The sequence below is a fragment of the Gorilla gorilla genome, chromosome 18 (assembly GCF_029281585.2).
Source record: "Gorilla gorilla gorilla isolate KB3781 chromosome 18, NHGRI_mGorGor1-v2.1_pri, whole genome shotgun sequence".
Lineage (NCBI taxonomy): Eukaryota > Metazoa > Chordata > Mammalia > Primates > Hominidae > Gorilla > Gorilla gorilla.
Genome location: NC_073242.2, coordinates 19,254,471 through 19,272,739, shown reverse-complemented (window position 1 = coordinate 19,272,739; position 18,269 = coordinate 19,254,471). Strand labels below are relative to the sequence as shown.

Sequence of the window (18,269 nt, the reverse complement as noted above, 5' to 3'; positions counted from 1 at the left end):
GCACAGGCTGGCATGCAGTGTGGCATGATCTCAGCTCACTGCAGCCTTGACCTCCTGGGCTCAAGCAATCCTCCTGCCTTAGCCTCCAGGGTAGCTGGGACCACAGGTGCACGCCACCACACCCATCTAATTTTTATATTTTTTTAGTAGTGACGGGGTTTTGCCATGTTGCCCAGGCTGGTCTTGAACTCCTGGGCTCAAGCAATCTGCCCATCTTGGCTTCCCAAAGTGATGGGATTACAAGCGTGAGCCACTTCACCTGGCTTTAACTTTTTATTTTGAAATAATTTCAGACTTGCAGAAAAGCTGAAAGAATAGTACTGAGAACTCCCATATATTCTTTACCAAATCCATCAATTTTTAATATTTTGCCAAATGTGCTTTGTGGTTGTCTCTATGTAAAACATACTATTTTTTCCCTGAACTATATGAGAATAGATTGCATGAATCATGCCCTTACCCCTTAACACTTCATTTTTTATTTCCTAAGAATAATCATATTCTCTGACATTTCCACTTGCTGTCATCAAATTGGGAAAGTTAACACTGATATAATGAAATATAATCTAATTTGATCTCATCTATCACCCATTTCAAATCTGTTGATTGTCTCAATTAGTCTTTTCTGACATTATTTTTTCCATCTTCTGTGCAGGATCCAGTCTGAGATTGCGCACTGCATTCCATTTTCACGTCTTTTTAGTCTGTGTTAGTTTACAAGTTCTTCCGTCTGTCTTTGTCATTTATGGCAATGATATATGTGGGGTTTTTGGGTTTTATTTCATTTTATTTATTTTATTTTTAGTTTAGTTCAATTAGAGACAGGATCTCACTCTGTCACTGAGGTTGGAGTGCAGTGGTGCTATCATAGCTCACTGCAGCCTCCAACTCCTGGGCTCAAACAATCCTTCCAGCTCTGCCTCCTGAATAGCTGGAACTACAGGCATGCACCACCACACCTGGCTAATTTCTTTCTTTTTTTAACTTTTTGCAGAGATAGGGTCTTGCTATGTTGCCCACACTGGACTCGAACTCCTGGCCTCAAATAATCCTCCTGCCTCAGCCTCCCAAAGTCTGGAATTATAGGTGTGAGCCATGGAGCCTGGCCATGGTGATATTTCTGAAGAATTATAAAATGCTTCTCAATCTGCGCATGTGTGATATTCCCTTGTGCATTCTCAACTGAAATGCTATACAGGTGATGCTGTGTCTTTCTTAGGGTACTACATCTGCAGGCACATGATGGCCTTTTGCTCCTCATGGTGAGATGAACTCTCATTAACTGGACTATCCAGTGTCTCTGCTGTATAGTCACTATTTTCCTCATTGCAATTGATACCTGCTCAGTAGGAAGACCTCTTGAGATATGCAAATATCCTGCTCCTCATCAAACTCTCAAAATCTCTCTCCTCCTCAATGCATGCAAAACTCTTCTTCCCAGGTTTAGCATACACTGATAATTCTTACCTAAAGGAAGACAATTCTTGTCTTTACTGGGATGGCTACAAAATGGTGATTTTTCCAATTCTACCATTTCTTTCACATTTCTCAATCCGCTCATCTATTTATCTATTCAGCATAAGGATGGACTCTTGGATTCCTATTTTACTCAATGGGCCATAATCCGTTACTGTTCTAATTCCATTTGATCCTCAAATTGGGAACAAGTGAGAGCCCCTTCAAGCTGCTCTTATACCCTTTTCACATGGGTATTTCACATTAGTGGGTTTTTTTTTTTTTTTTTTTTTTTGAGACCGTGTCTCTCTCTCACCCAGGCTGGAGTGCTCACTGCAACTTCAGCCTCCAAGGCTAAGGTGATTCTCCTACTATAGCATCCCAGGTAGCTGGAACTATAGGCATGCACCACCACGCATGGCTAATTTTTATATTTTTTGTAGAGATGGCCCAGACTGGTCTTGAACTCCTGGACTCAAGTGATCTGCCCTCCTTGGCCTCCCAAAGTGCTGGGATTACAGGCATGAGCCACCACACCTTGCCTCACTGAACTCTTTAGAAGCAAAATGTGACATAATGTATGCAACTTATTATCAAATAATTCTGAGAAAAAAATGTACACACATACATGTATATACGTGTGGAATGCGTGAATGATAAAGCATATGTAGTAAAATGTTAACAGTTGGCCGGGTGCAGTGGCTCATGCCTGTAATCCCAGCACTTTGGGAGGCTGAGGCGGGTGGATCACGAAGTCAGGATATCGAGACCACCCTGGCTAACGCGGTGAAACCCCAACTCTACTAAAAATTCAAAAAATTAGCCAGGCGTGGTGGCACGCCCCTGTAGTCCCAGCTACTTGGAAGGCTGAGGCAGAAGAATTGAAGGTGGAGGTTGCAATGAGCCAAGATCGCACCACTGCACTCCAGCCTGGGCAACAGAGCAAGACTCTGTCTCAAAACAAAACAAAGACAAAAACAAAAAAAAAACAAATGTTAACAGCTAGTAAATCTGGGTAAAGAATAATAGGAATTCTTTGAGCTTTCTTTTAACTTTCCAATAAGCTTAAATTTATTTCCACATAAAAAAATTATGCTTAAGCCCAGGAAGTCGAGGCTGTGCCAAGCGGTGATCGCACCACTGCACTCCAGCCTCCGTGACTGAGTGAGACCCTGTTTCAAAAAAAAAAGGGAAAAAAAAAGTTGATTTAACTAAAAATACTCGCGATTTACTTACTGGTGACAACAATGAAGACAACGCTTATTGAGCATTTACCACGTGCCAGGCCACTGTGTGAGGGCTTCACTTCATCCTCACAGTAACTCTCAGGTAGCACTATTACTATCTCCATTTCACAGGTGAGAAAACTGGGGCACAACAAGGTTAAGTAACTGATCAAAGGGCACATGGCTAGGATATGGCAGAGCTATGATTCAAACACAGGATTATGTGCCTTTATAGCCTGACCCATACAACACGCCTATTTAATTCAACAGAACAAAATTCCTAACAATGTTGAAATGAGAAATGCAAATCTGTTACCTGGGGGTAGGAATCTTCAAATGCACGATCTGGAGTCATATGCTTGATGACATCTGCCAAAACGGTATTCACCTCTCGTTTCTAAGCAGGAAAAAGGAACCAAACCTGCATTAGACACTGTATGGCAACTGCTGACCATGTTCCTGGGGGAAAGGACTAACGTATTCAGAATATATCACACACCTTCCAGGAAATCAATTTCAGTATTCTGAAAATAACAGAAGGGAGGAAATCTCACTCATATCACCCGGTCTAGTACCACAGCCCCACACCTCGTCAGGACTAAATGCTGTTCTCAAAAGTTCTGGGGCTTTACATTGTCTCTGCTTTCCCTGAGTGATGGTTGAATCGGCCGTGCCTCTCTCCACCTGCCTGTCCCAGGCCCTCCCTCAGGTGCCTGCAGAGAGAACAGTGAAGCACTGCGGGAGACTGCAGGCTCACCCTTACAAGCTGTCTGACCTAACTGCTCACTGTTCACTTTTGTCACCTATAGCAGGAGTCAGCCAACTGCAGCCCAATCCAGCCCAGGGCCTGTTTTTATAAGGCCCACAAGCTAAGAATGGCTTTTAAGTCTCTATAATTAACTGCTGATTTATAGAAAATACAAAAGGCAGAAGAGCACGCCAGACACCATCACAAGGATGCAATGGGAAAAATCCAGTCTTTGCAACTCTATAGAGCAAAAGACCCAATTTCTTCAACAAATAAATTACAGGGAAAGAAAGGGGAAGGAGAGAAGGAGACAGTTTGAGAGAGAACTTATACATCAAAAGTATCCTAAAATGTCTATTGCAATGGAGAAGCCTTATTTTCAACCAGATTTCAACAAATAAACTTAAAAAAAATGAGACAATTGGGGAAATCAGAATATTGACTGGTATTTATGATATTAAATAATTAGTAACTCGGCTGGGTGCAGTGGCTCATGCCTGTAATCCCAGCACTTTGGGAGGCTGAGGCAGGTGGATTGCTTGAGGTCAGGAGTTTGAGACCAGCCTGGCCAACATGGTGAAACCCCGTCTCTACTAAAAATACATAAAATTAGCGGGGTGTGGTCGCGTACACCTGTAGTCCTAGTTACTTAGGAGGCTGAGGCAGGAGAATCACTTGAACCCAGGAGGCGGAGGTTGCAGTGAGCTGAGATCGTGCCATAGCACTCCAGCCTGGGTGACAGAGTGAGACTCCATCTCAAAAAAAGAAGAAAAAAAAATTAGTAACTTTTTTCCTTAGAATAATGTATTTAGATTTGGTTTAAGGAAGTGAACCCTGCAACCTGGGCAACATGGCAAGACCCCATCTCTACATCTCCACATGTGCCTGTGGTCCCAGCCACTCGGGAGGCTGAGGCAGGAGCATTGCCTGAGCTCAGGAGGTCATGGCTGGAGTGAGTGATGATTGCACCACTGGACTCCAGTCTGGGCAACAGAATGAGATCCTGTCTGTCAATCAATCAATCAATGGAATCTTTATATTTTTACAGGTGTGCTGAAATACTGACAGATGAAATGATACAATGTCTGAGATATGCTTCAAAATATTCCAGGGGTCAGGGGACATGGTAATGATATAAATCAAACAAGATTTGTCATAAATTGATAATTCCTGATTGATGGGTACAAGGGAGCGCATATGTTTTGCATTTCCATAATAAAATGTAAAATAAAAATAGGACCAAAAAAAAACCACAAAAATCAATGGACCAACATTTACCTAATGCTCAAAACGAGGCAACATCAATTTTGGTGTTAGAGGCCAGGATGGTGTCTACCTTCACCTCCTCAAAGGCTGTTGTGACAGGGAGAGGCAGTTCTGGGGGTTCTGCGGGGTCACTTATTTCCTATTTCTTACTCTGGATGGTGATTATATGGTCATACCTTGTGAAAATTCATTGAGCAGCAAACTTATGATACGTGCACTTTTTTGCATGTGTGCTTGGCTTAGTCTGTTTGGACTTCTCTACCAAAATACCATAAACCAGGAAGCTTGTAAACAACAAAAATGTAATTCTCACAGTTCTGGAGGCTGGGAAGTCCAAGATCAAGGCAGATTTGGTGTCTGGTGAGGACCCATTCCTCACAAACGGCATCTTCTCCCCAAGTCCTCATGGGATGGAAGGGGACAGTGAGCTCCTTAGGACTTATTTTATTATTATTTTTGTTTTGAGACAGAGTCTCACTCTGTCGCTCAGGCTGGAATGTAGCAGTGCAATCTTGGCTCACTGCAGCTTCTGCCTCCCACATTGAAGCGATTCTCCTCCCTCAACCTCCTGGGTAGCTAGGACTACAGGCAGGTGTCACCATACCCAGCTAGTTTTTTAAATATTTTTATTAGAGACGGGGTTTTACCATGTTGGCCAGGCTGGTGGGCTTCTTTTATTATAAGGGCATTATTCTCTTTCATAAGGACTCTGCCTGCCATGACCTAGGCTCCACCTCCTAATACCATCATCCTGGGGGCTAGGATTTCAACATATGAATTTTGGGAGGGCACAGACATTCAGACCATAGCAATGCCACACTTAAATTTTTAGGGCTTGGCTGGGCGCGGTGGCTCACGCCTGTAATCCCAGCACTTTGGGAGGCAGAGGCGGGCGGATTGCAAGCTCAGGAGATCGAGACCAACCTGGCTAACATGGTGAAACCCCGTCTCTACTAAAAACACAAAAAAATTAGCCAGGCGTGGTGGCAGGCGCCTGTAGTCCCAGCTACTTGGGAGGATGAGGCAGGAGAATGGCGTGAACCGGGGAGGCGGAGCTTGCAGTGAGCCGAGACCACGCCACTGCACTCCAGCCTGGGCGACAGAGCGAGACTCCATCTCAAAAAAAAAAAAAAAAAAATTTTTAGGACTTGATTAAAATAAACAAATTACTCTGGCAAGGGTTTTGAACCCACTTCTATCTGCTTCTAAAGTCTCTGCTCTTTGAGAAGCCCAGTATTCCCCTAACTGTGTTTCTAGTCTATGCCTAGGGAAAGAAATATTTGCTTAGGAAAAAAATTACATGCCAGTCAAATTGTTTGGGGAAATGCTGCTTACTAGACTCTGATGTACAGTCGCAATGCACTTTAGCATATAAGCAACTAAGGTATCCTATGGTAAAAAAAAAAAGGTTTAACTTTGTATAATGCTGCATTTTCCAAACTTAAATGTAAACACGGAACAGTTATTTTTTGTTATAGTACACATATTAATGCTCCATCACGCTTTATTATGAAGAATGCAATTTTTATAAATTACAAAAGCAAGTACCATTGTCAAATGCCTCAATACCTAAACTAGGCTAATTCACTATTATAAACATGAACAAATCTAATTCTTTCAAAAACAATACCACAGTCACACATACCGTGAAATGCTTGCAGGTGTATTCCACCCACACTTCGGCACAATTAATGTAGTCCTACAAAGAGAAAGGAAAACATCTTAACATTAAGTACAACATAGTATGCATTACAGCAAACAAGAGGCTTCAGCTGGCTCCGTTCAATGGTCGGAAACGGGAATTTCCTTTTGCTAATTAGTGGCTTAAAGGCTGATCTTTTATTTAGGAATATCCTACTAACGATATTTTCAAGCCTAAATCTTACGAACTGTTACATTTTGGATGCCCACTATAAAGTTAACTGATCTTTCATAAAGTTTCAAATATCTGTAATGTTATGCATTTTTTTAAGTTGTATTTTTTATGGCAGTTCTGAATGCATGATCATGTAATTTTATACTTTTAGCACATCTTAAGGCTGTGAGAATTGAATTTTTAAAAAATCAAAGAAATTACATCTTTAAAGCTATCCATTCCCCATTACAGGTAAACAAATAATACAATTATAATAAATAGATTTCTTTAGGGAAAAATGTATAACTTATGAAAAGATAATTTTTATTTTTTAGTTCAAATAGAGACAGAGGACTTGCTATGTTGTCCAGGCTGGTCTGAAACTCCCAGCCTCAAGTGATCCTCCTGCCTCAGCCTCCCAAAGTGCTGAGATTATAGGTGTGAGCTACCATGTTCGGCTTGGAAGGATAATTTTTTAAAAGAGTAGATGCCAAAACTTGGACAAAAAGTGGTTGATTTACAGTTTAAATGGCAGGCCCGGCAAAGTGGCTCACGCCTGTAATCCCAGCACTTTGAGAGGCCGAGATGGGTAGATGTTTGAGACAGCCTGACCAACATGGTGAAAACCCGTCTCTACTAAAAATACAAAAATTAGCTGGGTGTGGTGGCACACACCTATAATCCCAGCTACTCGGGAGGCTGAGGCAGGAGAATCGCTTGAACCCAGGAGGCAGAGGTTGCACTGAGCCGAGATGGCGCCATTGCATTCTAGCCTGGGCGACAGAGCAAGACTTCATCTCAAAATAAATAAATAAATAAAAATAAAAATAAAATGGCCACTCACCTGTGGGTTCTTCAGCTTAGTGATGACTTTCCAAGCTTCGTTGAGAATCTGAAGTCGGTCACTCTCAGGAGGATCAGCCAAGGCCAAGTTTAACCCCAGTGATCGAAAAAGGAGATGCTAAGAAACAAGTCAAACCATCATGTTATGGAAATTTTAAATCAAAGTAACTTGAAGCTCAAAGAAAAGAAAAGAGAAAAGATTGTAATGTTTAATCCTTCTTGGGGCTAATCTTCCAACAACCTCCTTCTAAAGTTCTATCACACATATCTGCCCCAGCTACACTGAGAGGCTCACACAGAGTTAGCTCCATCTGTTGGTCTAATTTGGGGCCATAATATTCTACTGGACAAAGTTTTTCATAAATAATGAATGAAGATATATCCTTTTGTTTGTTTTGAGACAGGGTCTCACTCTGTCACCAGGCTTCATGACATAATCATGGCTCACTGCAGCCTTGACCTCCTGGGCTCCAAGCAATTCTCCCACCTTAGCCTCCCAAGTAGCTGGGACTATAGGAATGCACCACCACACCCAGCTAAGTTTTGATTTTTTGTAGAGATGGGGTCTTGCTGTGTTGCCCAGGCTGGTCTCGAACTCCTGGCCTCAAGTGATCCTCCTGCCCTGGCCTCCCAAGTGATAGGATTATAAACATGAGCCACCATGCCCAGCCTGATATATTCTTAAATATGTTAGACCAAAGTCTTTCTTAAATCCTTCATAGTGAGCCAATTTGATAGATTTAGGGCACATGGGAGCCTGAAGCATAGCAATCACACAGTATCTGACAATCCCAATCTCTAACTCATCTTCCATTGCGTTCCTCAGAAACAGAGCCTTCGCCTGTGTTCCTGCTGGCCCATGCTGTTCCCAAAACCGGACTGTCTCTCAAGAGCTATCACATACACACTGCTTATTTGTGTCCTACTGAGCATGAAGTCAAGAGCCTACCTTGGGGAAACCAGATTCATCACACTCTTTAATCATGCCAATGAAATCCATAGACCTTGTGGCGATGAACTCAGCCCGGAAGGCAGACATCACAGAATTCAACAGCAAGGCACTGCAAGACACAGATCCCCAAGTCAGCCTGGCTTCTCCTCAATCAAAGTTGCTTTAATTTTTGAATATATATTGCCAGGAAGGATGACTAACAGCTCTTTAGCGGAAGGGTTGGGGAAAAACAAAAGATCAGAGTAAAAAGGTAAACTGGAGAGACTAACACAGTGTCCTGTACATATCTGCAACTCAATAAATGTTGAATTAACTGGATGTTTAGATGGATGGATGGATAGATGGCAGGGTGGATAGACAGATCAGCAAGTGATCCAGTTCATTTAAGGAGAAGAAGAGAGAGCATTCAATAAGCTGGTGCACTAATGAGACAGAACATTAAGTAACGATATTGATCCATGTTGTAAATATATATCCACATTGTTTATGCAAGAGTTTTTGTTTTTTTGTTTTTGTTTTTTTTTGAGATGGAGTCTCACTTTGTTGCCCAGGCTGGAGTAAAGTGTTACGATCTTGGCTCACTGCAACCTCCACCTCCCGGGTTCAAGTGATTCTCCTGCCTCAGCCTCCCAAGTAACTGAGATTATAGGCATGCGCCACCATGCTCGGCTAATTTTATGTATTTTTAGTAGAGACAGGGTTTCACCATGTTGGCCAGGCTGGTCTCAAACTCCTGACCTCAGGTGATCCACCTGTCTCAGCCTCCCAAAGTGCTGGGATTATAGGCATGCACCACTGTGTCTGGCCAGTTTATGCAAGAGATTTCTTAGTAAAGAGATCTTACGTTATAGGCACCAGACACAGGGGACACAGTGGTAAACAAAGCCCATGCAAGGCTGTTTCCATGTATCTACCACTAAAAGGAAAGCAGAGAGACAACCTCATATTCGTGAGAGTCAGGGAGATCAATTTCATCCTAGCCCAACCACCTACCACAGCCCCATGGGGAAATAACTATTATTATTACTTTTTTTCTTTTGTTTTTTGAGACAGCGTCTCACTCTATCGCCAAGCTAGAGTACAGTGTCATGATCTCGGCTCACTGAAACCTCTGCCTCCCGGGTTCAAGCAATTCTTCTGCCCCAGTCTCCTGAGTAGCTGCAACTACAGGAATACACCACCAAGCCCGGCTAGTTATTGTATTTTTAGTAGAGATGGAGTTTTGCCACGTTGGCCAGGCTGGTCTCGAACTCCTGACCTCAGGTGATCCACACGCCTCAGCCTCCCAAAGTGCTGGGATTACAGGCATCAGCCACCACACCCAGTTGAAAGAACTATTATTACTCCCGTTTTACAGATGAAGAGACAGAGGCACAGAGAGGTCAAGCAAGCGGCCCAAGGTCACAGGGCTAAGACCGAACAGAGCCAAGGTCTGAGGCCAGGCAACCGGACTCCAGCATTCTAAACCTCCATGCAATCCTGCCTCTCTCTCTTCAGCTCATACCCAGGTAAGCAGGCCAAGCTCAAAAATAGCAGCCAACGCCATTTTCAAACTCATGCTTTATGAATCTTAAAATACTTACTTGTTTCCTAGTTTCTTACACCTTTCCATCATCTCGGTCAGCAGAGCCTATTATGTTAAAAATAATAATAATTTAAAAATCAGGTTGGAGGAGCTAAAGTAACATTTCTAAGAGATTTCCCAAGTCAAACTCTAAAATGAATGTAGCCACATGTCCATTAAGATAATTCTCAGTGTCTGGTAGGGATGGGGAGGCTTGGGGAGAAAAAAATTCACTTTCATGGCATTTAGTGTAATAAATAGAAGGAGGGGGCCGGGTACAGTGGCTCCCACCTATAATTCTAGCATTTTGGTAGACCAAGGCGGGTGGATCACTTGAGGTCAAGAGCTCGAGACTAGTCTGGCCAACATGGTAAAACCCCGTCTCCACTAAAAATACAAAAATTAGCCAGGTGTGATAGCGGGTGCCTGTAATCCCAGCTACTCAGAGGGCTAAGGAAGGAGAATCACTTGAACCCAGGAGGTGGAGGCTGCTATGAGCTGAGATCATGCCACTGCACTCCAGCCTGGGTGACAGAGGGAGACCCTGTCTCAATCAATCAACTGATCAATCAACAGAAGCTAGGGTCCTGGCATCAGGCACACTTGGATTCAAATCCAACCTCACCAACTACCAATGATGAGACTTCGGAAGAGTTGCCAACTCTGTCGAACCTGGGTCTCCTTGTCCTTATTGGAAGGCTACAAGTGGTACCATCTCATCTGTGGGGTCACTACAGGATGATGGGAGATAACTCCTGCACTCCAGGGCATGAATGAGAACGATAATTACTCTGCTCCCCACCTCTTCTGTAACCCCACATTCTTCCCCATTTCAAGAGGTGCCCAAGGTGCACTTAGTAATATCAGCAACAAACACTGGGCTAGAGCTTAGTGCCCACCAGCCATGGTGAGAAGCACTTTGCACTCACGATCTTACCTCTCCCAACCACCCTTGAAGCAGGGGCTCTATTCTCCCATTTCACAGATGAAAAACAAAGCCATGAATAGCAGTGTTTTTCACCCAAGGTCACACAGTTAGTGATGGCAGGCAGACATGAACCTGGGCAGACTGGGATCAAAGGCCACATTCTTCGATACATTTCTTCTCCAACACAGTTTGAAGTCTATTTCCCTCACACCGCCAAAGGAAGCAGATTTTTTTTTTTAACTCATTGGAATACTGTTAATGGCTTTGGAGCTATCTTAAGACAATTACATATCTTTAAAAAAGCTCCTGTTTTTAAGAAAATCAATGGAAGAAGGATCATTTAGGGCAGTGGTTTGGGGAAGGTCAAGCCCAAGACCAGAGGTAATTACAGGACACTGAGCACTGCCCAGGTTTCGGGCTAAGTCCTTGACTTCCCTTTACTCTCTTACTCTTCACCATGTCCTTGTGAGGTCCATGGAACATTATCCCCATTTTACAGATGCAAAAGCCAAAGCTCAGATAGGGTTAAGCCACTTCCCAATAAGTGGCAAAAATGGGATTTGTGCAGGCCAGGGGTGGTGGCTCATGCCTATAATCCCAGCACTTTGGGAGGCTGAGGTGGGAGGATCGCTTGAGCCCAGGAATTCAAGACCAGTCTGGGCAATATAGTGAGATCCCATCTCTACATAAGTGTTTTTGTTTGTTTGTTTGTTTGTTTTTTGAGACAGAGAGACGAGTCTTACTCTGTTGCCCAGGCTGGAGTGCAGTGACGTGATCTCGGCTCACCAGAACCTCCGCCTCTTGGGTTCAAGAGATTCTCCTGCCTCAGCCTCCCAAGTAGCTGGGACTACAGGTGTGTGCCATCATGCCTGGCTAATTTTTTTGTATTTTTAGTAGAGATGGGGTTTCACCATGTTAGCCAGGCTGGCCTTGAACTCCTGACCTCAGGCAATCTGCCCGCCTCAGCCCTGCAAAGTGCTGGGATTACAGGAGTAAGCCACCATGCCCAGTCATAAAATTTTTTAAAAAATTAGCTGGGTGTGGTGGTACGTGCCTGTGGTCCCAGCTACTCAGGAGGCTGAGGTGGGAGGATCACTTGAGCCCAGGAGGTGGAGGCTGCAGTGAGCTGTGATTGTGCCACTGAACTCCAGCCTGGGCACCAGAGTGAGACCTATCTCAAAAAAAAAAAAAAAAAAAAAAAAAAGACCTGGTAGGCACGATGGCTCATGCCTGTAATCCCAGCACTTTGACAGGCTGATGGGGACAGATGGCTTGACCTTAGGAGTTCAAGACCAGCCCGGGCAACATGGCGAAACCTCATCTCTAAAAGAAATTTAAAAATTAGCCAAGCATGGTGGTGCGTGCTTATAGTCCCAGCTAGTCAGGAGGCTAAGGTGGGGCCATCACTTGAGCTTGGGAGGTCGAGACTGCAGTGAGCCAAGACTGCACCACAGCACTTCAGCCTGGGCAACAGAGCAAGACCCTGTCTTAAAATAATAATAATAATAATAAAAATAAATAAGTAAAAAGTAAAAAATAAAGAAAAAAACAAAAGGGATCTATATCTACGTCTGGACCCAAAGTAAAAAAATAAAAGGAGGGTTCTTAAGTGCAATTCCACCCTTTCTGGTGGCACCCCTCTCTGTCGTGTTGCCTGAATAAGTGAGAGCTGACGTTGGAGATACTGTTGGAATCCCTACCCCAAAACCCTGATTTTATTCAGATTTCCATCTATGCCTCACATAAACTAGGTTGGCTTCTGTCATGGACTGAATTATATCTCCCCTGAATTGCTATGTTGGAGCCCTAACCCCTAATATCACTATTCTAGGTTAAATGGAGTCATAAGGGTGGGATCCGAATCCCACAGGACTAACCTCCTTATAGGAAGAGACAGCAAGGATGCGTGTACACAGAGGAAAAGCCATGTGAGGACACAGCAAGAAGGTGGCAGTTTCCAAGCCAAGGAGAGAGGCCTCACCAGAAACCAACCTTGCTGGCCCCTTGATCTTGGTCTCCTAGCCTTCAGAACTATGAGAAAATAAAGTCTGTTGTTTAAGCTCCTAGTCTGTGGTATGTTGTTATGGGAGCCCAAGCAGATTAATACAGACCCAAACCAATCACAGTGGCTCTCGTTCCCCTTGCCCATGATCCATTCCTAGCTGCTGAGACAGGATGGGAAGTCTTCGGGGGGATTTGGAGAAAGGTTTCCTGTTCTTAAACAAGGACCCAAGAATCAAAGATTCCCTGGATGCTGTTGGCTCTGGATGTGATGCCTGGAATGGTTGCCCCCACCTTGCTACTAATCAGGGACAGCAGAGCAAAAAAGATGCACTGAAGCTGATCACCCGAGAGCCTCCACTTGTTGTGGAGGAGGACACATGGAATTATATGTGGAGGCCAGACTAGTTAGATGTTTGTTCCTTGCAGCCAAAAGCACCCTAGCTGGTGACAAAATTGACCACATCATAAATGGCTTCCCTAACCCACTCTTGGGTATTTACATCTGAAAAGTCATTCCTAAAGACCAGTAGCAAAGTGGCCTTTGGAAAAGGCTAAGAAAGGAAAAGAGATTCTGTGTAATCATCACACTGACACTCCCTGACACACAGAAATAATCATTCAACGCCTACCTAACGAGCAACTTTAGTATACAGTTGACCCTTGAATAACAACATGGTTTTGAGCTGCGTGGGTCCACTTAGACACGGATTTTTTTCAACCATATGCTGAACGAAAATACAGTATTTGTGAGATACCAAAGTCAAGTATACGCGGGTTCCACAGGGCCAACTGTGAGACTGTGAGACTTGAGTATGCATGGATTTTGATATACGTGGGGGCCGGGCACAGTGGCTCACGCCTGTAATCCCAGCACTTTGGGAGGCTGAGGTGGGTGGATCACCTGAGGTAAGGATTTCGAGACCAGCCTGGCCAAGATGATGAGACCCCGTCTCTACTAAAAATACAAAAATTAGCCGAGCGTGGTGGCGTGGCTGTAGTCCCAGTTACTCGGGAGGCTGAGGCAGGAGAACTGCTTGAACCCGGGAGGCAGAAGTTGCCATGAGTGGAGATCGGGCCATTGCACTCCAGCCTGGGTGACAGAGCAAGACTCCGTCTTAAAAAAAAAAAAAAAAAAAAAAGATATACATGGAGATCCTGGAATCAATCCCCTAAGTATACCAAGGGATGACTATACCAGCCACTGTTCCAGACACTGAGGGTAAGATGGGAGGAAAACACAGAAACCCATGCCTTCGTGAGGTTTACTCTATCTCATATGCATGCACGTGCACACACACATGCACACATACACACACACATAAATGAGACCTCCTGGCCCACCAATTCTGGAAAGATTAACTAGGGCAAATCCCAACATATGGACAAAAGATTCTTACCACTAAGACAAGATAAATGCTTAAAAAGTTCCCTCTCTCACAAAAGATGAATGCACTAAAAATGCATCCAAGAATATAACTTTAAAAAACCAAAGGCTCTGTTGTCATAAAGGAACTTGGGAATACATGTAAGTGTTCGGAGAGCCAAATGTTATAGATCCCCAGGCAGGTCTGCTGCAGGTTACTGATTTTTTCCCCTCTAAGAAGTGACAGAATTGATTATCTTTGGCAAGAACACGATGAACAACAGCTCAAAGCAGACAGAGATCGAAACAAGCCCTTTGGCTGGGATCAACCACTGAAAAAGCAGCTCAGCATATTTCTTTCATTTTCACACACACCAGAACTTGAAGATTCAGAAGATTCACAAGGCAGGCATTTGCTTGGTGTGCTGGTTTGTTTTTTAGGCTTTTGTTATTGTTGCTGTTGGCCCTACATGCCACTTATTTATGTAACATTTGATTGTTTTTCTAAAAATTGTAAAAATAAGAAATGCTTTATAGACAAAAGTCCCAACAACATCGACATGCATCAAGAAAGATGCGAATGTCCCCCCCTCCCAACTTCCATGTCCTAGAAATCACCACTGTCAACACTTTGGTGTTTATCTAGGACTTTGATGTTCTTATCTAGAATTCTGCCTGTGCTTTATGGATATATATTATTACAGAAGCCTAGTTTTGTTTTTACACAATGGGATACTCTTATAAATACTGGGCTGGAGATATTTAAATATGGCCTTTTTTAATGGAGAATCTAGATGGCCCTCTCTTCTCCATGTTATTACACAAATCTACCTCACTTTTTAAATCCATGGCTATTTAATCCATGCCATGGATATAACATCATTTTTCAAGCTGCCCCTAACTGACAGATGTCTGTTTAATTTTTAATTATTTATTTTTTTTTATTTATTCTTTTTTGAGACAGAGTCTTGCTCTGTCGCCCAGGCTGGAGTGCACTGGTGTGATCTTGGCTCACTGCAACCTCCACCTCCTGGGTTCAAGTAATCCCCCTGCCTCAGCCTCCCGAGTAGCTGGGATTACAGGCACATGCCACCACACTTGGCTAATTTTTGTATTTGTAGTAGAGATGGGGTTTCGCCATGTTGGCCAGGCTGGTCTCAAACTCCTGACCTCAAGAGATCTGCCCACCTTGGCCTCCCAAAGTGCTGGGATTACAGGCATGTGCCACCACGCCGGGCCTAATTTTTATTTTTTGAGGGTACATAGTAAGTGTATATATTTATGGGGTACATGAGATGTTTTGGTATAGGCATGCAATACATAATAATCACATCATGAAGAATGGAGTATTCATCCCAATTGAAGGATTTTTAAAAGACTTTTCATTCTGAATTAATTATAGACTTGTCAGTAATTGAAAAAAACAGTAGAGAGAAGTCCTGAGTACCCAACACCCAGCTTCTCCCATTTACATAACTATAATGCATTATTAAAGCTAGGAAACTGACACTAGTATAACACAACTAACTAGACAATTTCACCAAGTTTTACATGCATACTTTTTGGGGGAAAAAGAGCATGTCTTTGTGTCTAATTCAATGACCATTTTACCAATATATATGGAGTTGGAGAACCACAACCATATTTAACTGTTGGATTTTTTAAGGTGATCTCCAGATTAGGTTATTTATAATTATTTACCCACTTCAAAAGTACAGGAGGAGAGAAAAGAAGTCAGGCCAAGGCTGCATTTCTATTTTAAACATTCTATGGCGCTTTATTATGGCAGCCCGAATGGACTAAGACATGCCTTGATTTTTTACCTTGGATTTCAATTTCGATTTGAAATTCTGTAGATGAGATATTCACAACTAAAGGTATTTCTCCTTTCCCTCTCTCACCTGCCTGCCCTGTATATTACCAATTGCTGCAGCCGAACTTTACCATCCCCTATTTTGAAGTCTTGGCCTCTAATGGATACACACAGTTCTACTCTGCAGGTGACTCATAGCGGCCACTATCAAAGAGCTTTTAGGCACCAAATTGTCACATGCATCTTTAACACCACCTTCCATACTGACATCAATTCTTCTGCAGTTTGAAAATGACTATTTTTTTTTTAACAAGACACTGCATGTCCTTTAAGTGTGCCCAAGAATCAGAGTTTATTATTATTCAGCTGACCTAATTTTTTAATCACTTATTCTAGTGCAATAATGATTTCCTAGAGCTTATTCCCAGCTTCTGCCATCCTTTGAGATGACTGGGGCTTAAAATAAAAAGAAGACTGCCTTGTGACATTTTGTTTTTAATCTGATTTTGCCTTTCGCTAAAATAAGAAAAAAAAAAAAAGCGTTCTCATTTCACCACGTCAATCCTGCTTGTATGTTTCCGTCGTTCAGTGGAATACCAAGAAAACAGTCGAGTTCATGGTACCCTTCCCAGAAGCGGGGGACAGCATGTGGTTGCTGAAACTATGCTGAGGACCATAGAGAACCAGCAGCAAAACTTCAAACAATCTCCTTTATACTGGCTTGATTTAAAATCAATTTACTTAATGGTAAGACTATTCACCTGAAGTACAAGATGTCCCAGTTTTTCTCCTCATAATTTAGAATCTCAAAAAGTAAAAAGCAGTGCATACTTGTTGAAAAGTTAGAAAACAGAGATGGGCGGCTGGGCACGGTGGCTCTTGTCTGTGATCCCAGCACTCTGGGAAGCCGAGGTGGGAGGATCACTTGAGGCCAGGAGTTAGAGATCAGCACGAGATCAACAAGGTGAAACTGCATCTCTACTAAAAATACAAAAATTAGCTGAGTGTGGTGATGCATGCCTGTAGTCCCAGCTACTCATGAGGCTGAGGCATGAGAATCGCTTGAACCTGGGAGGTGGAGGTTGTAGCGAGCTGAGATTGCACCAGTGCACTCCAGCCTGGGAGACAGAGTGAGACTCTGTCTCAAAGGAAGAAAGAAAAAAAAAACAGATAGGCAAAGAAAAATAAGTTACGCTGGCCCCAAATCTCACACTCCAGTGATGTTCTGTCATTTCTCCTTCCCAACTCTCTCGCACAGATATAAAAATCATGTCTGCGAGTACTAAGATGTGGGGCGCTACACTAAGCACCGTAAATACAGTGACTTCTTTGAGCCTTGCAACGGACTAGAAAATAGGAATCATTAATATTGCTCCCATTTTACAGATAAAGAGAGAAGACTCAGAGTGGTTAGGAACAAGTTACCTGCTCCCTACTCTATCACAACAGCTGTAACGGAGCTGAGATGCAGACCCAGGCACCCCGACTCCAGAGCCCACACCTGAACACTAGGCCACACTGCCACTTACAGCACACACAGCAATGTGTGTAACTTTCTTTTTGCACTTAGCCATATACCATGAATACCTTTACGTCAATATGTACAGATCATCAGGAGTCTCCATCATTTTAAATGGCCCCATTAACACCCCACTGAATGCACATACCATAACCAGTCCTCTCTGATGCTTGCCTCCAATTTTGCACTACTGTGAACAAACCTTGTGTGCATCTCTGTGTGTGTTTATAATGTTTATGCACTCGTCTAACTTCAGGATAAATTCTTAAAAGTGGGATTGCTCAGTTAAAGTCATGTCCTTTTTTTTCTTTTCTGTACAGCTTTCAACATGTGTTGGCAAGATCTAGGAAAAGGCAGATGTCTTTCAACTTTGCTTTGCTCTATATGTCCTTGTTTTGTAGTCTCTCTTTTCTTTTCAATGAACAAATAAAGACAAGGAAAGCTTCATCTATCACAGTCTTTTTTTTTTTTTTTTTGAGACAGTCTGGCTCTGTTGCCTAGGCTGGAGTACAGCGGTGCGATCTCAGCTCACTGCAACCTCTGCCTCCCAGGTTCAAGCGATTCTCTGCCTCAGCCTCCTGAGTAGCTGAGACTACAGGCACAAACCACCACGCACAGTTAATTTTTGTATTTTTTGTACAGACAGGGTCTTTACACAAGACAGGCCTGGGCAACATAGTGAAACTCCATCTCTACAAAAAAATACAAAAAATTAGCCAGGCATGGTGATATA

The 18,269-nt window shown here is 43.1% G+C and overlaps 1 protein-coding gene across 3 annotated transcripts in view; it reads right to left on the bottom strand.

Moving 5' to 3' along the window:
* The window catches only part of VPS35L (VPS35 endosomal protein sorting factor like), a 145,393-nt gene that overhangs the window by 64,509 nt on the left and 62,615 nt on the right, over nt 1-18,269 (bottom strand). For all 3 annotated transcript variants that reach the window (XM_004057286.5, XM_055365380.2, XM_031002796.3), the window contains 5 exons: nt 9,929-9,975; nt 8,343-8,454; nt 7,395-7,511; nt 6,341-6,394; nt 2,998-3,078 (listed from right to left, as the gene is read on the bottom strand). In XM_004057286.5, the coding sequence (XP_004057334.4) occupies nt 2,998-3,078; nt 6,341-6,394; nt 7,395-7,511; nt 8,343-8,454; nt 9,929-9,975 (411 nt within the window). The remainder of the gene's footprint in view (nt 1-2,997; nt 3,079-6,340; nt 6,395-7,394; nt 7,512-8,342; nt 8,455-9,928; nt 9,976-18,269) is intronic.